The 17,831-nt window shown below is 44.5% G+C and overlaps 1 protein-coding gene across 5 annotated transcripts in view; it reads right to left on the minus strand.

The window, feature by feature from the left end:
* Positions 1 to 1,297: 1,297 nt before the first annotated feature.
* Positions 1,298 to 17,831, minus strand: part of fam131bb (family with sequence similarity 131 member Bb) — a 45,105-nt gene continuing 28,571 nt past the window's right edge. The window contains exons 3-9 of one of the 5 annotated variants that reach the window (XM_036968939.2): positions 15,905 to 15,940; positions 15,415 to 15,511; positions 14,006 to 14,230; positions 13,499 to 13,639; positions 8,271 to 8,581; positions 7,612 to 7,881; positions 1,298 to 5,666 (exon numbers count right to left, since the gene is read on the minus strand). In XM_036968939.2, the coding sequence (XP_036824834.1) occupies positions 5,424 to 5,666; positions 7,612 to 7,881; positions 8,271 to 8,581; positions 13,499 to 13,639; positions 14,006 to 14,230; positions 15,415 to 15,511; positions 15,905 to 15,940 (1,323 nt within the window). In that variant the 3' untranslated portion in view covers positions 1,298 to 5,423. Of the gene's footprint in view, positions 5,667 to 7,611; positions 7,882 to 8,270; positions 8,582 to 13,498; positions 13,640 to 14,005; positions 14,231 to 15,405; positions 15,512 to 15,904; positions 16,238 to 17,831 lie in introns of those variants that run through there. The other 4 variants (XM_021590216.3, XM_090225294.1, XM_021590220.3 and 1 more) reach the window with 4 other exon arrangements.

The raw sequence follows: 17,831 nt of genomic DNA on the forward strand, positions 1-17,831 counted from the left end.
TTCCAGAATGGTCCTGTATTTGGCTCCATCCATCTTCCCATCAATTTTAACCATCTTCCCTGTCCCTGCTGAAGAAAAGCAGGCCCAAACCATGATGCTGCCACCACCATGTTTGACAGTGGGGATGGTGTGTTCAGGGTGATGAGCTGTGTTGCTTTTACGCCAAACATAACGTTTTGCATTGTTGCCAAAAAGTTCCATTTTGGTTTCATCTGACCAGAGCACCTTCTTCCACATGTTTGGTGTGTCTCCCAGGTGGCTTGTGGCAAACTTTAAACAACACTTTTTATGGATATCTTTAAGAAATGGCTTTCTTCTTGCCACTCTTCCATAAAGGCCAGATTTGTGCAATATACGACTGATTGTTGTCCTATGGACAGAGTCTCCCACCTCAGCTGTAGATCTCTGCAGTTCATCCAGAGTGATCATGGGCCTCTTGGCTGCATCTCTGATCAGTCTTCTCCTTGTATGAGCTGAAAGTTTAGAGGGACGGCCAGGTCTTGGTAGATTTGCAGTGGTCTGATACTCCTTCCATTTTAATATTATCGCTTGCACAGTGCTCCTTGGGATGTTTAAAGGTTGGGAAATCTTTTTGTATCCAAATCCGGCTTTAAACTTCTTCACAACATTATCCCGGACCTGCCTGGTGTGTTCCTTGTTCTTCATGATGCTCTCTGCGCTTTTAACGGACCTCTGAGACTATCACAGTGCAGGTGCATTTATACGGAGACTTGATTACACACAGGTGGATTATCATCATTAGTCATTTAGGTCAACATTGGATCATTCAGAGATTCTCACTGAACTTCTGGAGAGAGTTTGCTGCACTGAAAGTAAAGGGGCTGAATAATTTTGCACGCCCAATTTTTCAGTTTTTGATTTGTTAAAAAAGTTTGAAATATCCAATAAATGTCGTTCCACTTCATGATTGTGTCCCACTTGTTGTTGATTCTTCACAAAAAAATACAGTTTTATATCTTCATGTTTGAAGCCTGAAATGTGGCAAAAGGTCGCAAAGTTCAAGGGGGCCGAATACTTTCGCAAGGCACTGTACATGAAGGCAGGAAGGATGGATGCACTGTCATGTATTCAGGATGAAAACACCTAGTGTTTGGGGTTGCCAGGGAGGGAATGGAAACATGATAGAAGAACTGCGTCACAAAGCCCCAACAGGCTTTGCATCTCCGTGTTCACTGACCATAAAGAAAAGCACGCTTTCGGTGACGTTCCTCATCCTCACAATATAAAAAACAATGTCCCTTCTCACTGTTCAAAGACGTCCACACACATACACATCAGGATTCTCTTTGAGTTTATTTGCTCTTTCTCCGCTGTTTTTATTTTATTTGGGGCGGAGGGGAGGAGGGGAGAAGAAAGAGAATGGAGTAGAGGAGAAAGGGATGGAAGAGGGTGTTCGCTCGTGCAGGGGAAAGAGAGAGGGGGAGGAAGAGAGAAAGATATAGGTTTACGGCCGAGGAGGAAGGGAGGGGAGACCACGTGGAAGAACCATCCCGTCACAACCTTCCCATAAGCATGCATAGGTATGGGCTTTAATATACTGGTCTTGCCAGTTTACATTGATCATCTCAAATTAAAACATTCAATCAACCCAATTGTATACAAGTGTATTTACCTCAGGGTTCTGTGCCACACAGTTCCAACTGACTACATAATTTTTTTAAAATGTCTGTTTGCCTCAAATCCACCTTTGGTCAATCTGTCAGATTTTTTTAAGCAATGTTTTCTGGCAGTGATTCTTCCAACTATAAAACAGACAACTACATGGACAGACAGACTCGGACAGACAGAGACACAAATATACAGAACCGGTACAAAGAGAGAAAGCAAGGGGTAGAAAGGCAAGAAGACTGCCTGCAGACAAGTTACGTATTGAAAGATGGCAGTAGAATCATACATAATAAGAAATCAACTGGAAATCAATCAGTCAATCAATCAACAAAGACAATCAATAAACAGGAACATCAAGGAAATACATTTGGCTTCTTGTTATTAGTTTATTCAATTATTAAGTTCTTAATTATCCAAAAATCAATAAAATATCTTTGTTGAAGTAGTATCATTCTCTGGGTCCATGTTGGTGCTTTCAAAGAAGCAGAACAATCTCTCTGGGGTCAAAGGTCTATCACTACAGAAAGTCCCAAGGACAACACACAGAACAATACTGCTTCAAAAAGACTTACCTACAATAAATAATAAACTATGTACAGGCTGTCATGTTATTCCTCCCCCCAAATAATCATGAAATAAATAAATGAATAAGAGTGGTTGGGTAAAGACATCCTGTAGGTTGTAGCTCTCAGAGCCAGTCTGAGACAGACAGGTGAAGACTAATGCATAACACAAACTGAAGAACACCACAAGGTTGCAGCTCACCAGAACCATCTGTTAGAAGTAGGGGCGCTGAGTCTATCCTGGTCAGGTCACGTGGTCAGGATAGACTCCTAGCCTTGGTTAGTTCTAACACCAATGTGCATCCTGTCTTGCAGACACGTCACACGTGTCATGGCAGCTGATGGACACTTATGACTAGTAGCCTAAAGGAAGTTGTGTGGTTGAGGTTGCGTTGTCATTGCCTGGGTGATCATGGCAGCTGTGACATGAATCTTCATGACTGGTTATGACTATATAAATGACATCATTGTGTGTTTCATGATGGACAGCTCCAGGGAAGAGGTGGGTAACCTTAACCTTAACCCTTGTCCTGGAGGGATGCAGTCAGTGTGTGCAGGGTTTTGTTCCGGCCCAGCTTTAACACAACTGATTACAATGAATTGTGGCCACAATGAAGCCCTCCAGAAGTTTCCACCACTGGCCTAGGGTATTATAATCACTGTCTGTTTGTCGGATCAGAGAGAGCCCCAACCAACAGGAAACTGCTCTACATCAACCACACATATTCTGTCTTATACTGGAGGGGTATGTCAATCATTCAGTAGAAAAATAAACATTGTCCCAACATTGCATAAATAATCAATCAATAAGTTCATGAATTCAAGTCAATAAACCTTTTTTCTATCTTAAAAGTTTTTTTCACACAATCATCAGAGTGAAAGGAGAAAGTTGTTCTCCGTCACATAATAATAATATTAATAATAATAATAATATTCATAATGATATGAATAAGAATACTACTAATAATAATAACTGCTATTGTTGTGGTTTTTATTAGTGACACGTGCACAGATACTCCAGACCAGTATCTCCAAAATTCCACTATTCTATCATGTCTCTGAACTTCACTACCATTCCTCCGTTGGGATACACACTTTCCTCTTCAGGAAATACACACGCTAACTCAAACGTCACACTCGACTCAGGCAGAGTTCTGCTCCATCGCTGTAGTCACCATGAACAGGAAGATACCGGTTCTGTTCGGTTCTAGTGTTTGGTTCTAGTATTCAGCTCTATTCCCTGAATGACTTCAATGTTCTCCTTAAACCCAGTCAAAGTAGGTCCTTTGCATTATTTTATAACAGTATTCCGATATCCAATATTTTAACGTTCACACTATTTACAATGTTGACATTCCACTATCCTTTTCCTTTTACTTGTGTGGTGATAGAAACCAATCTAAACGCAATACGCTTCATTTGGGAGCTCAGGAAGATTCCCAAAGGAAAGAGCTGGGACTGAGACGTGTAGAAAATAAAGAAACTGTTGCAGTGGGGACTGTGAGAGATGGTTTATATCCTCTCTCATTAGTATTTACATCTATCTGACAGTAGTGGCCACAAGCCGTTTAGGAGACCTGGGTTTGGCTCCTCACTAATTAGTTACAATTTTGAAGATGTGTTTTTTCCCTTCTAAGAATCAGCACCCAATTCAAACAGCTCTAACCTACACCATTCAGAGAAACATTTTCTCCTCATCTTTTCTCCACAAAGAAAAGCTTGGTATTGTCCCCAAGAGCTGACATCAAAACAACAATCTGGGTTAAAACAGAAGCACATCTCAATCTAAATCCTCTTTCTGTTGGTACCAAAACATTCCAGAGCATTCCCTCTTCCTCCAGCCATCTCTAGTTTGGAACCTGGAACAACAGCTCAGAATCCATCTTGTCTAGTGGTTCTGTTTTGGTTCTTGGTGATGCTAAGGGCTCTTTCTGAACAGTAATCAAGGACATTGACGTGTGACAGAGTCCAAAGGCTGCCTCTGATCTGTTGGATGGCATCAGTACAAAGGGATTCACTACTACAGCGCTGTCTCTTCACCATTCACTCCATGACACGGACCTGTCAGTCATGATGCACAGTCAAGCAGACTACAAGGAGCTCCATGCCCTGAGTCTTCTCTGGTTCAGTGCAAAGTCTATACAGTTCAATATAGGACAGGTACTCCATAGTATTCTGAAGAAACATACGGAAAGACAGAGTAGGAAGCACACTATCTTACTGTACAGTACATTCCTTTAACTGTGCAGTGCTGTGTGTGTGGCCGACAGGCCTGCAGCCTTTATGTGCCTTGGACATCTGGAGAACACAGCAACATGGTAACGTTGTTGTCTTTCTAACTGTGTTAGGAGGGTTCAAGTAGATTTCACTGCAGTGGTTAGGTTGCAGAGAGCCAATTTGGATTTAAATCATTTTTGGGGATAATTGAATAGGTGTAATTTTTAGGGGGTTATGATGAACTCAACCTACTAAAGTTGCTCTGTATTCGTGCAGTTAGTTCTATAAGTGTTGTGGATGCTAGATGTGAATGACATAAGAGGAGAGGGTATAACTTGTGAGTGTTTCTGTTCTTCAAGTTAGGGGGTTGACATTATTCTATTTGATGTGTTGAGTGTAAGCTGTAAACAGAGTAGTTCTCCCATTGAGAGATAGTGTTGTAAAAACAGTGATTTTGATATATATTCTTTTATCATTCACTTATACATAGATTTTTGTGTTGTCATGATTGTTTTCTTTGTTAGAAAATCATTGTTGTCATGATAATGTTTTATTACTATAGATTTAATGATCATTATCATATTTGACGCTGGACTGGATAAAGTCGTTTGTTTAAAAAGCATGCGCGTTTCAATTCCCTCCTCCTCCGTTTCCTCTTCCTGATGCAAATGTCTCAAGCTCAGCTGCTCCTCTTCTTTTTATCGTCCCCTCATACCTCCTTTTTCTCGCTCAGTCTTTTTCCCCCTCCCTCTATTCATCCCTCCCTCCTCCTTCTGTCTGGGAATGTGAGGCTTCCAAAAAAAAGTTGTCCGTTGGACCAGCTGTTGTCACTGCGTGAGTCTGTTTCCAATCTTCCTCCTCTGCTCTTCAGTGGTCACAAGAGTTTATATCCCATCAAAAATGTGTTTGATACCTGAAAAAGGAACATATTTATTGATAAATATTTAATTATAAGGCTCAGTCATTCCTGACGCCAAGGGTCAGTCTGTCACGTTTCTCAGGACAATCTGTCAATCAGTTGGTTGCCATGGCAGCAACAGTGGACCCCTGCTTCTCTTCCTTCTCCTCCAGCATCTGGATGGCTCCACAGCTGACATCAGAGGCCTTCCGCTCTGTGATTTGCTGTGCTGGTGGTTGCCCCGGACTACTGCGCCCCGGACTACGTTGCCCAGGACTACTGCCCCCGGAGGTGATGGCTTCATCTCTCTGTGTTAGAGTGGCAGACTCCGGCTCCATGCAGAGTGTCACCTCCTCGTCCTGTTCAGGGGACAGAGCAGGGGCTTGGTCAGATATAAATGTTTAGAATATAACAGATACCACATGATTCTCTGACCACGGAGAGGAGAAAGCAAGGGTTTATTCATGAGTTCAGATGGAAATGTCTCCCTGTCATACAGTACCAGTCAAAAGTTGACACACCTACTCATTCAAGGGTTTTTCTTAATTTTCACTATTTTCTACATTGTAGAATAATAGTGAAGACATTAAAACTATGAAATAACATATGGAATCATGTACTATGACAGCTTTGCACACTCTTGGCATTCTCTCAACCAGCTTCACCTGGAACCTTGAAGGAGCCGCCACGTATGCTGAGTACTTGTTGGTTGCTTTTCCTTCACTCTGCTGTCCAACTCATCCCAAACCATCTCAACTGGGTTGAGGTCTGGTGATTGTGGAGGTCAGGTCATCTGATGAAGTACTCCATCACTCTCCTTGGTTAAATAGCATTTACACAGCCTGTAGGTGTGTTGGGTCATTGTCCTGTTGAAAAACAAATGATAATCCCACTATCGCTGCAGAATGCTGTGGTAGCCATGCTGGTTAAGTGTGCCTTGAATTACAAGTAAATCACTGACAGTGTCACCAGCAAAGCACACCATCACACCTCCTCCTCCATGCTTCATGGTGGGAACCACACATGCAGAGATCATCCGTTCAACTACTCTGCGTCTCAAAGACACAGCGGTTGGAACCAAATATCTCAAATTTGGACTCATCAGACCAAAGGACAGATTTCCACCGGTCTAATTTCCATTGCTCATGTTTCTTGGCCCAAGTAAGTATCTTCTTATTATTGCTGTCCTTTACTAGTGTTTCTACTGAAGGCCTGATTCACGCAGTCTACTCTGAATAGTTGACGTTGAGATGTGTCTGTGTCTACTTGAACTCTGTGAAGCATTTATTTGGGCTGCAGTTTCTGATGCTGGTAACTCTAATGACCTTATCCTCTGCAGCAGAGGTAACTCTGGTTCTTCCTTTCCTGTGGTGGTCCTCATGAGAGCCAGTTTCATCATAGCACTTGTTGGTTTTTGCGACTGCAATTGAAGAAACTTTCAAAGATCTTGAAATTTTACGGATTGACTGACCTTCATATCTTAAAGGAAAGATGGACGGTTGTTTCTTTTTGCTTATTTGAGCTGTTCTTGCCATAATATTTTTTTATCTTTATTTAACTAGGCAAGTCAGTTAAGAACAAATTCTTATTTTCAATGACGGCCTAGGGGCAGAACGACAGATTTGTACCTTGTCAGCTCGGGGGTTTGAACTTACAACCTTCCAGTTACTAGTCCAACACTCTGACCACTAGGCTACCCTGCCACCTCGGCAGGACTTGGTCATTTACCAAATAGGGCTATCTTCTGTATACCCACCCTACCTTATCACAACTGATTGGCTCAAACGCATTAAGAAGGAAAGAATTCCCACAAATTAACTTTCAACAAGGCACACCTGTTAATTGAAATGCATTCCAGGTGACTGGAAGAGAGATTGAGAGAATGACAAGAGTGTGCAAAGCTGTCATCAAGGCAAAGGGTGGCTACGTTGAAGAATCTGAAATATAACATATATTTTGATTTGTTCAACACTTTTTGGTAACTACATGATTCCATATGTGTTATTTCATAATTTTGATGCTCTCACTATTATTCTACAATGTAGAATTGTATTTTTATAAAGCATCAAGGATGTACCTATCTGCACTGATATGACCTCAGTGCCCAGTTTAAAAAAAAATAAATCTCTGGATTAAATGCATAGAAATATAATGAATAGAATGTATCAATCATTGTCTTGAATGAGGACTCCCGTTCTATTCATTTTATTTCTATGCATTTAATCCTATCCGATAGACGAAATCCAGATAGATAACTTTTGAAAAACTGGGCCATGATGACCCTGTGATCTGATATGACCTCACCTTCAGTTCATCTTCCTCCTCCTGCTGCTCCAGCAGATGGGAATGGTCTGTCCCCGCCCCCTCATCCCCAGACGGAACATTCAAAGCCGCCTCCACCACCGCTGCCACGCCTATGTTGTACCCTCCAATATCCGCTTGATAGGACTCTGTCTGACCCGCCCCCCACAGGTCCACCAATGGGGCGTGGGTAGCAGGGGCCAGGCTGTGGATGGTGCTGTTGGGCGTGGCTTGCAACGAGTGGTTGGCGCTGTGCAGCCTTTGCTCCAGAGACTGTTGAGAGAAGGACGAGACAATGAGGAGACTTAGGTAGGTAGAGGCTCCCCTTCACCACTGATACAGGATCAGATATTTGTTTATCCCCCTAATGGTAAAAAATCTGGAAATATGATCCTAAATCTGTGGATAAGGGATGTTTCTTCCTTTAAGCGTAATGTTGGATTGAAAGGGACAGGGTCATTTTGTTGTCTAAGAAGTGAGATACAATAATGTATTGATGAATAATGTATTGATCAGTATTCTTGTCTCGTTCAAAATACCCCAGAGAAAAAAGAGAAAAACCCACGTCAGCCGCCGGACTACGCCATGAATGAATATTGTCTATCCATGGAAATAGATTGTTATTACTTCCCTCTCATATTAGACTGTTGATTTTCCCTCACCTGTTGTTGCTGATACAGGAGCTGCTGTTGCTGGTAGTGCTGTATCTGTTGTAGCTGCTGCAGCTGCTGGAGCTGACTCTGCTGCTGTAGGTTGAACTGCTGCTGCTGCTGCTGCTGCAACGCGTTCCCATCATACCCATCACAGGAAGTCCCGCCCTGCTGCATCACGTAGGAGCCAGCAGCGGGAGAGGCCACTCCGGAGGGCTCGTTGCTGATTGGCTCCCAGGCGTCAGAGGAGGAGAGGCAGTAGAGGCCCTGGGCGACATAGGTGTTGGGCCACATGTCCGCAGAGGAGTGGTGCAATATCTGGTCTGAGAGGATGAAAAGAACGAGAAAATAGAAGAGTGAAGAGGCGGGATAAACGGTTGGTTGTCCTTGACGGATGCACTACATTGGACCTCATGGACATCAAACTGCAAATAAATCTACAATGCTGACATCAGAGGAAGAGGAAACCTGAAGAGGAATCGTGTGATATCCCTGGGGGACACCCCAACCCTCCCACACCCAAATATATAATTGAGAAAATGACTTTACTTGAACAATCCCCAGACAGACACCAAGTGTAGCTACACCGAGTAGTCCAATACATCAGCATTATGACTCTGTATAGCCATTGGGGAGTCTGTCTGCGCTGCATTAAAATGACATATAATTCAGCCAATAGCACGGCTGATATGAATAAGGGAAAGTCATGGTAGTTTTTGCCATCTCATATTCCAATCTGGTTTTGTTACGGATGAACAAGGCAACTAATATCCCCCACTGACTGATAACCACATTAAAACTTTTGAAGTATGGTAGACATTTTGTGCGAAGGAGGAAAATAAATGGAAGAATATATCAGTTTATGTGTTGCCAATGCTGTTATGTACAAAAAGGCTGTCAAACACAAAAGGATGAGGTAAATCACACTTATTCACAGAAATGTCTTTGGGACATTGGCCAAACAAGTTTCTGATAGAGGAATGGTGTATATAAACTCAGCAAAAAAAGAAACATCCATTTTTCAGGACCCTGTCTTTCAAAGATAATTAGTAAAAATCCAAATAACTTCACAGATCTTCATTGTAAAGGGTTTAAACACTGTTTCCCATGCTTGTTCAATGAACCATGAACAATTAATGAACATGCACCTGTGGAACAGCTTACAGACGGTATGCAGGGTCACAGTTATCGTCACAGTTAATGACCAACTTAGGACACTAAAGAGGCCTTTCTACGGACTCTGAAAAACACCAAAAGAAAGATGCCCAGGGTCCCTGCTCATCTGCGTGAACGTGCCTTAGACATGCTGCAAAGAGGCATAAGGACTGCAGATGTGGCCAGGGAAATAAATTGCAATGTCCGTACTGTGAGATGCTTAAGACAGCACTACAGGGAGACAGGATGGACAGCTAATCATCCTCGCAGTGGCAGACCACGTGTAACAACACCTGGACAGGATCGGTACATCCAAACATCACACCTGAGAGACAGTTACAGGATGGAAACAACAACTGCCAGAGTTACAACAGGAATGCACAATCCCTCCATCAGTGCTCAGACTGTCTGCAATAGGCTGAGAGAGGCTGGACTGAGGGCTTGTAGGCATCACTGGCAACAACCTCGCCTATGGGTCAAACCCACCGTCGCTGGACCAGACAAAAAGTGCTCTTCACTGACGAGTCAAGGTTTTGTCTCACCAGGGGTGATGTCGGATTCACGCTTATTGTTGAAGGAATGAGCATTACACCGAGGCCTGTACTCTGGAGCGGGACCGATTTGGAGGTGGAGGGTCCGTCATGGTCTGGGGCGGTGTGTCACAGCATCATCAGACTGAGCTTGTTGTCATTGCAGGCAATCTAAACACTGTGCATTACAGACATCCTCCTCCCTCACATGGTACCCTTCCTGCAGGCTCATCCTGACATGACCCTCCAGCATGACAATGCCACCAGCCATACTGCTCGTTCTGTGAGTGATTTCCTGCAAGACAAGAATGTCAGTGTTCTGCCATGGCCAGCGAAGAGCCCGGATCTGGCCTGGTTTAGATCTTATCTGTCAGAAATATATCAGTTTGTCTCTGTGAATGGTTTGTCCTCTGACAAATCAACTGTAAATTTCGGTGTTCCTCAAGGTTCCGTTTTAGGACTTTTGTTTTCACTATATATTTTACCTCTTGGGGATGTCATTCGAAAACATAATGTTAACTTTCACTGCTATGCGAATGACACACAGCTGTACATTTCAATGAAACATAGTGAAGCCCCAAAATTGCCCTTGCTAGAAGCCTGTGTTTCAGACATAAGGAAGTGGATGGCTGCAAACTTTCTACTTTTAAACTTGGACAAAACAGAGATGCTTGTTCTAGGTCCCAAGAAACAAGGAGATCTTCTGTTGAATCTGACAATTAATCTTAATGGTTGTACAGTCGTCTCAAATAAAACTGAAGGACCTCGGCGTTACTCTGGACCCTGATCTCTCTTTTGACGAACATATCAAGACTGTTTCAAGGACAGCTTTTTTTCCATCTACGTAACATTGCAAAAATCAGAAACTTTCTGTCCAAAAATTATGCAGAAAAATTCATCCATGCTTTTTTTACTTCTACATTAGACTACTGCAATGCTCTACTTTCCGGCTACCTGGATAAAGCACTAAATAAACTTCAGTTAGTGCTAAATACGGCTGCTAGAATCCTGACTGGAACCACATTTTTTTATCATATTACTCCAGTGCTAGCCTCCCTACACTGGCTTCCTGTCAAGGCAAGGGCTGATTAAGGTTTTACTGCTAACCTACAAAACGTTACATGGGCTTGCTCCTACCTATCTCTCTGATTTGGTCCTGTCGTACATACCTACACGTACGCTACGGTCACAAGACGCAGGCCTCCTAATTGTCCCTAGAATTTCTAAGCAAACAGCTGGAGACAGGGCTTTCTCGTATAGAGCTCCATTTTTATGGAATGGTCTGCCTACCCATGTGAGAGACGCAAACTCGGTCTCAACCTTTAAGTCTTTACTGAAGACTCATCTCTTCAGTGGGTCATATGATTGAGTGTAGTCTGGCCCAGGAGTGGGAAGGTGAACGGAAAGGCTCTGGAGCAACGAACAGCCCTTGCTGTCTCTGCCTGACCGGTTCCCCTCTTTCCACTGGGATTCTCTGCCTCTAACCCTATTACAGGGGCCAGAGTCACTGGCTTACTGGTGCTCTTTCATGCTGTCCCTAGGAGGGGTGCGTCACTTGAGTGGGTTGAGTCACTGATGTGATCTTCCTTTCTGGGTTGGCGCCCCCCCTTGGGTTGTGCCGTGGCAGAGATCTTTGTGGGCTATACTCGGCCTTGTCTCAGGATGGTAAGTTGGTGGTTGAAGATATCCCTCTAGTGGTGTGGGGGCTGTGCTTTGGCAAAGTGGGTGGGGTTATATCCTTCCTGTTTGGCCCTGTCCGGGGGTATCATCGGATGGGGCCACAGTGTCTCCTGACCCCTCCTGTCTCAGCATCCAGTATTTATGCTGCAGCAGTTTATGTGTCGGGGGGCAAGGGTCAGTTTGTTATATCTGGAGTACTTCTCCTGTCTTATCCGGTGTCCTGTGTGAATTTAAGTATGCTCTCTCTAATTCTCTTTCTTTCTCTCTCTCGGAGGACCTGAGCCCTAGGACCATGCCTCAGAACTACCTGGCATGATGACTCCTTGCTGTCCCCAGTCCACCTGGCCGTGCTGCTGCTCCAGTTTCAACTGTTCTGCCTGCGGCTATGGAATCCTGACCTGTTCACCGGACGTGCTACCTGTCCCAGACCTATTATTTTGACCATGCTGGTCATTTATGAACATTTGAACATCTTGGCCATGTTCTGTTATAATCTCCACTCCATCTCCATTGCTTGCTTTTTGGGGTTTTAGGCTGGGTTTCTGTACAGCACTTTGAGATATCAGCTGATGTACGAAGGGCTATATAAATACATTTGATTTGATTTGATTGATCTCAATCCCATTGAGCACGTCTGGGACCTGTTGGATTGGAGGGTGAGGGCTAGGGCCATTCCCCCCCAGAAATGTCTGGGAACTTGCAGGTGCCTTGGTGGAAGAGTGGGGTAACATCTCACAACAAGAACTGACAAATCTGATGCAGTCCATGAGGAGGAGATGCACTGCAATACTTAATGCAGCTGGTGGCCACCCCAGATACTCACTGTTACTTTTGATTTTGACCCCCTTTTGTTCAGGGACACATTATTCCATTTCTGTTAGTCACATGCCTGTGAAACTTGTTCAGTTTATGTTTCGGTTGTTGAATTTGTTCATACAAATATACACGTTAAGTTTGCTGAAAATAAACGCAGTTGACAGTGAGAGGACGTTTCTTTTTTTGCTGAGTTCACATAATCTGACAAAAGAGCCTCATGGTGTGCTGAGTTGATATGGCAGCGCTAAGAGTTAGCAAGCATCATGCCGGCAACCTCACATGATATCACTTTAATGATGACTCAAAACTGTCAAAATACATCCAGAGACATCCAAATCATGTTTAATACTAACATTCTACAGTTATTTGACTTCAATATAATTACATGAAATAACTGGCCTGAAGTTGTGATTCAACTAATGATCATCACACAGCCTCAAGGCCATTTGTTATCTCTCAATAACAAACCACAGGGAGAAAACCACATTATGATTTCAACATGTCTCCATGTCTGAACGCCTCTTTGCATGAGAAGGAGAAATACAGGAGCACCGTAACGGACAGCACAGCGATGTGGAATAATAATGACCAAGTGGACTATTTATACAGTGGAAATCCCTGGTCTTGCATTCCCCCAGGCTGTGTTTGTGAATCTGAAATTAGCACAGCGTTAACCCTCCAGGCTGAGACGGAATAAGATGCCTTCGTTACTGAGCAAAACGACGCATAGTGTAGCCCACACACTACACTCCAGCGTTGCCTGATCTCAAGCCTATGCATGAACGTGTTTGTCTGCACATTTTAGACAAGGTTCCGCAGTGCAGGATCCTGTTTAGCTCCTTAAACTATCCCTTAAACTTGGTTGCCCTAGTTGATTGGTGCTACTGAAGTTTGTCAAGCATATTTGTAGTCCCTTACCTCGACTGATACATGCTGGTTTAGATGCCATATTTATAGTCCTTTACCTCAACTGACATATGGTTGTTTAGAGGTCATATTTGTAGTCCCTTATCTCGGCTGATACATGCTGGTTTAGAGGCCATATTTGTAGTCCCTTACCTCGGCTGGTGATGCTTTCCTGGTTAACCTCGCTGAGGTGGGCCACACTGCCCTGGTTAGACCCTGACCTCATGCTCTCTCCATCCATGGAGGTCCAGGCCATGAGCGTTGCCTGGGAGATGGCAAACTGCTGCAGGATACCTGGAGTGCAGAGGGTAAGTCAGGGTCATTGTAACGGCTCAGTTGGCTGCTGCCTTCCCTCAGCGCCTTAATGATTTAATATCTATGGCTAATTTAAATAAAGATTTAATATGTAGTCTAATATCTATGGTTATGCTTTGCCTAGGCCAATATTGATATATTTGGCTGGTGTTATGCCATGCTGATTAGTTAACCTATAACCAGTCTGGTTATGATGTGGGGTTCAACACATGAGAACCCTTTTTCCTAAAGGCTTCATTTTGTGAGCATTTCCTCTGAACACCACCCTGGGGGTATAAATCAGCATCAACCACTCTTATTGCTTCTGTCTCCTCTCACAGTGACAAATTCCCCTCCCCCTCTGACCTGCGGCGAAGCGAGCCTCTTTCTCCCCGTCGCTGAGGTCGCTGTAGGCGTCGCTCTCTAACCGTCTCTCCATCTCCTGCTCTGCCGTGGACTTGCGTGGGACGGAGACACCCCCCGGGCCCACCACAGACATGTCCCAGTTCTGCCACTCGATCATGTGTGCCATCCGGCCTTGGGCCATGGATGTAGGCTTGGTCACCTTGTCCTTCATGGAGCGATTCACACCTGGGGAGGGGGGAGAAGTGAAGAGGGATGTAGGGATTGATGCGGGTATTGGGGAGGGTTAGAAGGGTGACAGTGGATTAAGGGAGGGTTGGAGGGATATTAAGGGGTTTAGAGAAGGGGTGAATGTGGAGTTTGGGGGAGTTAGGAGACAGGCATCAGGTTGGAGAGAGAGGGGGAAGGAAACAGATGAGATGTTATTATTCCACATTTAGGTCTGTCTGATACTGTCAGTATTTAGCTGGTGCTGATAAGGGCCTCTGGATGAGTGGTTAAATGAGCGGCTTAATGAACATGCTTTAGATTCATGGCTAAATGAATAGGGAGAAGATGCTTATAATGTAGATGAGATGACGCGTGGAACCGAGGAGTATGATGGGGCACAGGGAGGAGCAAATGGATACGTCTACTCTAGGAGAGGTGCATCATGGGACAGAGGAGGTTAATTGGGGTGAGATGGCCAGAGGCGTGTCAGTAATGAGAGGTTGGCTTGTTGACATGATAGCTTTCACACCTCTGCTAAGCTGCCTGCGCTGGCTAAGCAGAAACCCCACTCCCCCTGCAGTGTCTGTTAAGACATCCTCAGCTGATGCATACAGTGCACTGCGGAAGACACTCTACTTTAGAAATCATGTTCCGCCATGACGGTCTGTATTCTGTCTGCTGGTTACATTATGGCTTTGCTCAGTAATTAATGTGTCCAAGTCAATATATGATGAGTTAGCAGTTCACTACATTCCAATACACTTCACTGCACATTTCAACTGCACCACACTGCGCAGTGCACAATGCACATTACACAGTTATACACACTGTAACACACAGACACAAACTCAGACTACACTCAGAGACAGTAGACACATCACACAGACACTAGAGTAGTTCAACGCTGCTTCACAACCACTTAACAGACAAACAACTACACCTCCCACTCACCTCTTGTTAACTCAACAAGCCACATAACAATGTACTGTGGGTAGTGTATTTTTTTATAGGGTTATCGTTAGGTTTAAGTGATATTCCACCAATGACTGGGGGGTCAGCCATTGATGAGTATTATCATTATGAAGAAAGGAAGTGAATCAGGGGAACCCACTCTGGGGCCATGTTGGCTCCAGCGCCTGTCCAGGCGGGAGCTGACATGGGGTCAGTTTACCAGTTACAGGACAGACACACACCTGACACACCTGTCAGTGAGGACTTAGCCAGAGCACCGATCCCGTAGTTATTGGAGTTGTTCCTCTTCAGACGAGGCAGGATGGACGTGGTGTCTTCCATAGACAGCTAGAGGAGCGAGGGAAGAGGATGATAGAGAGATGGAGGAAGAGATGTGTGCCACAGAAGCACACATAGTTCAGAGGGTAGGTGAGAGGAGAAGTTAGGTCGATATTGGGTTAATACAGCGTCAAAAAGAAACAATGTCATCATTTGACAAAAAAAATCAACATTTCCCAAGGTCGTTGTTCGAACAACTTCCTGCTTGACAGTGCTGAAGTGCATTATGGGAAGTGTTGCGAGAGTTAACGATACGGTATAGAGAGAGTTAGATGGGAGGGGGAGTGAGGGGACAAAGTAGTAGGTTACCTAAGGTGAGTTAAATCAAGTAAATCAAAACAAATAGAGAAAGATAAGATAGAGAAATAAAGGTAGATGAAGGAATGATGTCACAACACTTACATTGATTCCTTCCCATGAAAAGTCTGAACATCCATGCTGAAGGAGAAAAATAGGAGGAGAGAGGGATGGGGAAAGAAGGAGCAGGAGAGAGGAAGAGAGTAGGAACAAGAGAGAAGGAGAGAAAGACGTACACATGCATGGAAGAAATGGGAGGAGACAAAGAGGAGGACGAGAGTAGTGATAGTGACAGGGGTAGAGTAGTAAAACCAACATGCAGAAATAGAAAGAAGGATAGGAGAGGGAAAGAGGGAGAAGAACACCGAGAGACAAATATAGGGTTTTAGAGGAGAGGAGTCAAAGACCAGAAAGACAGAGGTGGAGAAGGGTCAAAGACCAGAAAGACAGAGGAGAGGAGTCAAAGACCAGAAAGAAAGAGGTGGAGAAGGGTCAAAGACCAGAAAGACAGAGGAGTCAAAGACCAGAAAGACAGAGGAGGAGAGGAGACGAAGGCCAGAAAGACAGAGGAGGAGAGGAGACAAAGGCCAGAAATAGAGGAGGAGAGGAGACAAAGGCCAGGAAGACAGGAGGAGAGGAGACAAAGGCCAGAAAGACAGGAGAAGAGACAAAGGCCAGAAAGACAGAGGAGAGGAGTCAAAGACCAGAAAGAAAGAGGTGGAGAAGGGTCAAAGACCAGAAAGACAGAGGAGTCAAAGACCAGAAAGACAGAGGAGGAGAGGAGACGAAGGCCAGAAAGACAGAGGAGGAGAGGAGACAAAGGCCAGAAATAGAGGAGGAGAGGAGACAAAGGCCAGGAAGACAGGAGGAGAGGAGACAAAGGCCAGAAAGACAGGAGAAGAGACAAAGGCCAGAAAGACAGAGGAGAGGAGACAAAGACCAGAAAGACAGAGGATGAGGAGAGTCAATTACCAGAAAGAGAGAGGAGGAGAGGAGTCAAAGACCAGAAAGAGAGAGGAGGAGGAGAGTCAAAGACCAGAAAGACAGAGGAGAGGAGACAAAGACCAGAAAGATAGAGGAGACAAAGACCAGAAAGATAGAGGATGAGCGACAAAGACCAGAAGGATAGAGGAGAGGAGACAAAGACCAGAAAGACAGAGGAGAGGAGACAAAGACCAGAAAGACAGAGGAGAGGAGACAAAGACCAGAAAGACAGAGGAGAGGAGTCAAAGACCAGAAAGACAGAGGAGAGGAGACAAAGACCAGAAAGATAGAGGAGAGGAGACAAAGACCAGAAAGACAGAGTAGAGGAGACAAAGACCAGAAAGATAGAGGAGGAGGAGAGTCAATTACCAGAAAGATAGAGGAGGAGGAGAGTCAATTACCAGAAAGAGAGAGGAGGAGAGGAGACAAAGACCAGAAAGACAGAGGAGGAGAAGAGTCAAAGACCAGAAAGACAGAGGAGGAGAAGAGTCAAAGACCAGAAAGATGGAGGAGGAGTAGATTCAAGGTCCAGAGCGACAGAGAGAAGGGAGGGGTTGAAAGGCTGATCAGTTCCATAGTACAGCAGAGTGAATATGTTATGACTGAATGATTCTCTCTCTCCTCTCATTTCCTCCTCTGGTTACGTCTGCCACACCAAGCACTGAGCCAAACACACATCCAAGCCAGTGGGGGGGCTGATACAGAAGTGTCTGTGTGCAAGCGTGTAGGCGTGTGTGTGAATGTGCGTGTGTGTGAATGTGCGTGTTTGTGAATGTGTGTGTGAATGCGTGCACATGTGTTTATGTGTGCGCGTGTGTGTGTGCAATCTATGTGTGTGTGGGGGCGTGTGTGTGTGTGCGTGCTTGTGTTATAACTGATGTAAGCTGGCTGATGGTAGAGGTGTCAGTGTCCTCTCTGGTGAGATCTGTGTCTGCAGAGAGAGAGACACACAGACAGACACACAGACACACAGACACACAGACAGGTGGCTGAGGAGCAGGCTAACAGAAGGGGGATGGTGACAGTCTAGATAAGCACCAGCGTCTGT

The sequence above is a fragment of the Oncorhynchus mykiss genome, chromosome 3, assembly GCF_057628025.1.
Source record: "Oncorhynchus mykiss isolate SJ-2025 chromosome 3, ASM5762802v1, whole genome shotgun sequence".
In the NCBI taxonomy this organism is placed as follows: Eukaryota; Metazoa; Chordata; class Actinopteri; order Salmoniformes; family Salmonidae; genus Oncorhynchus; species Oncorhynchus mykiss.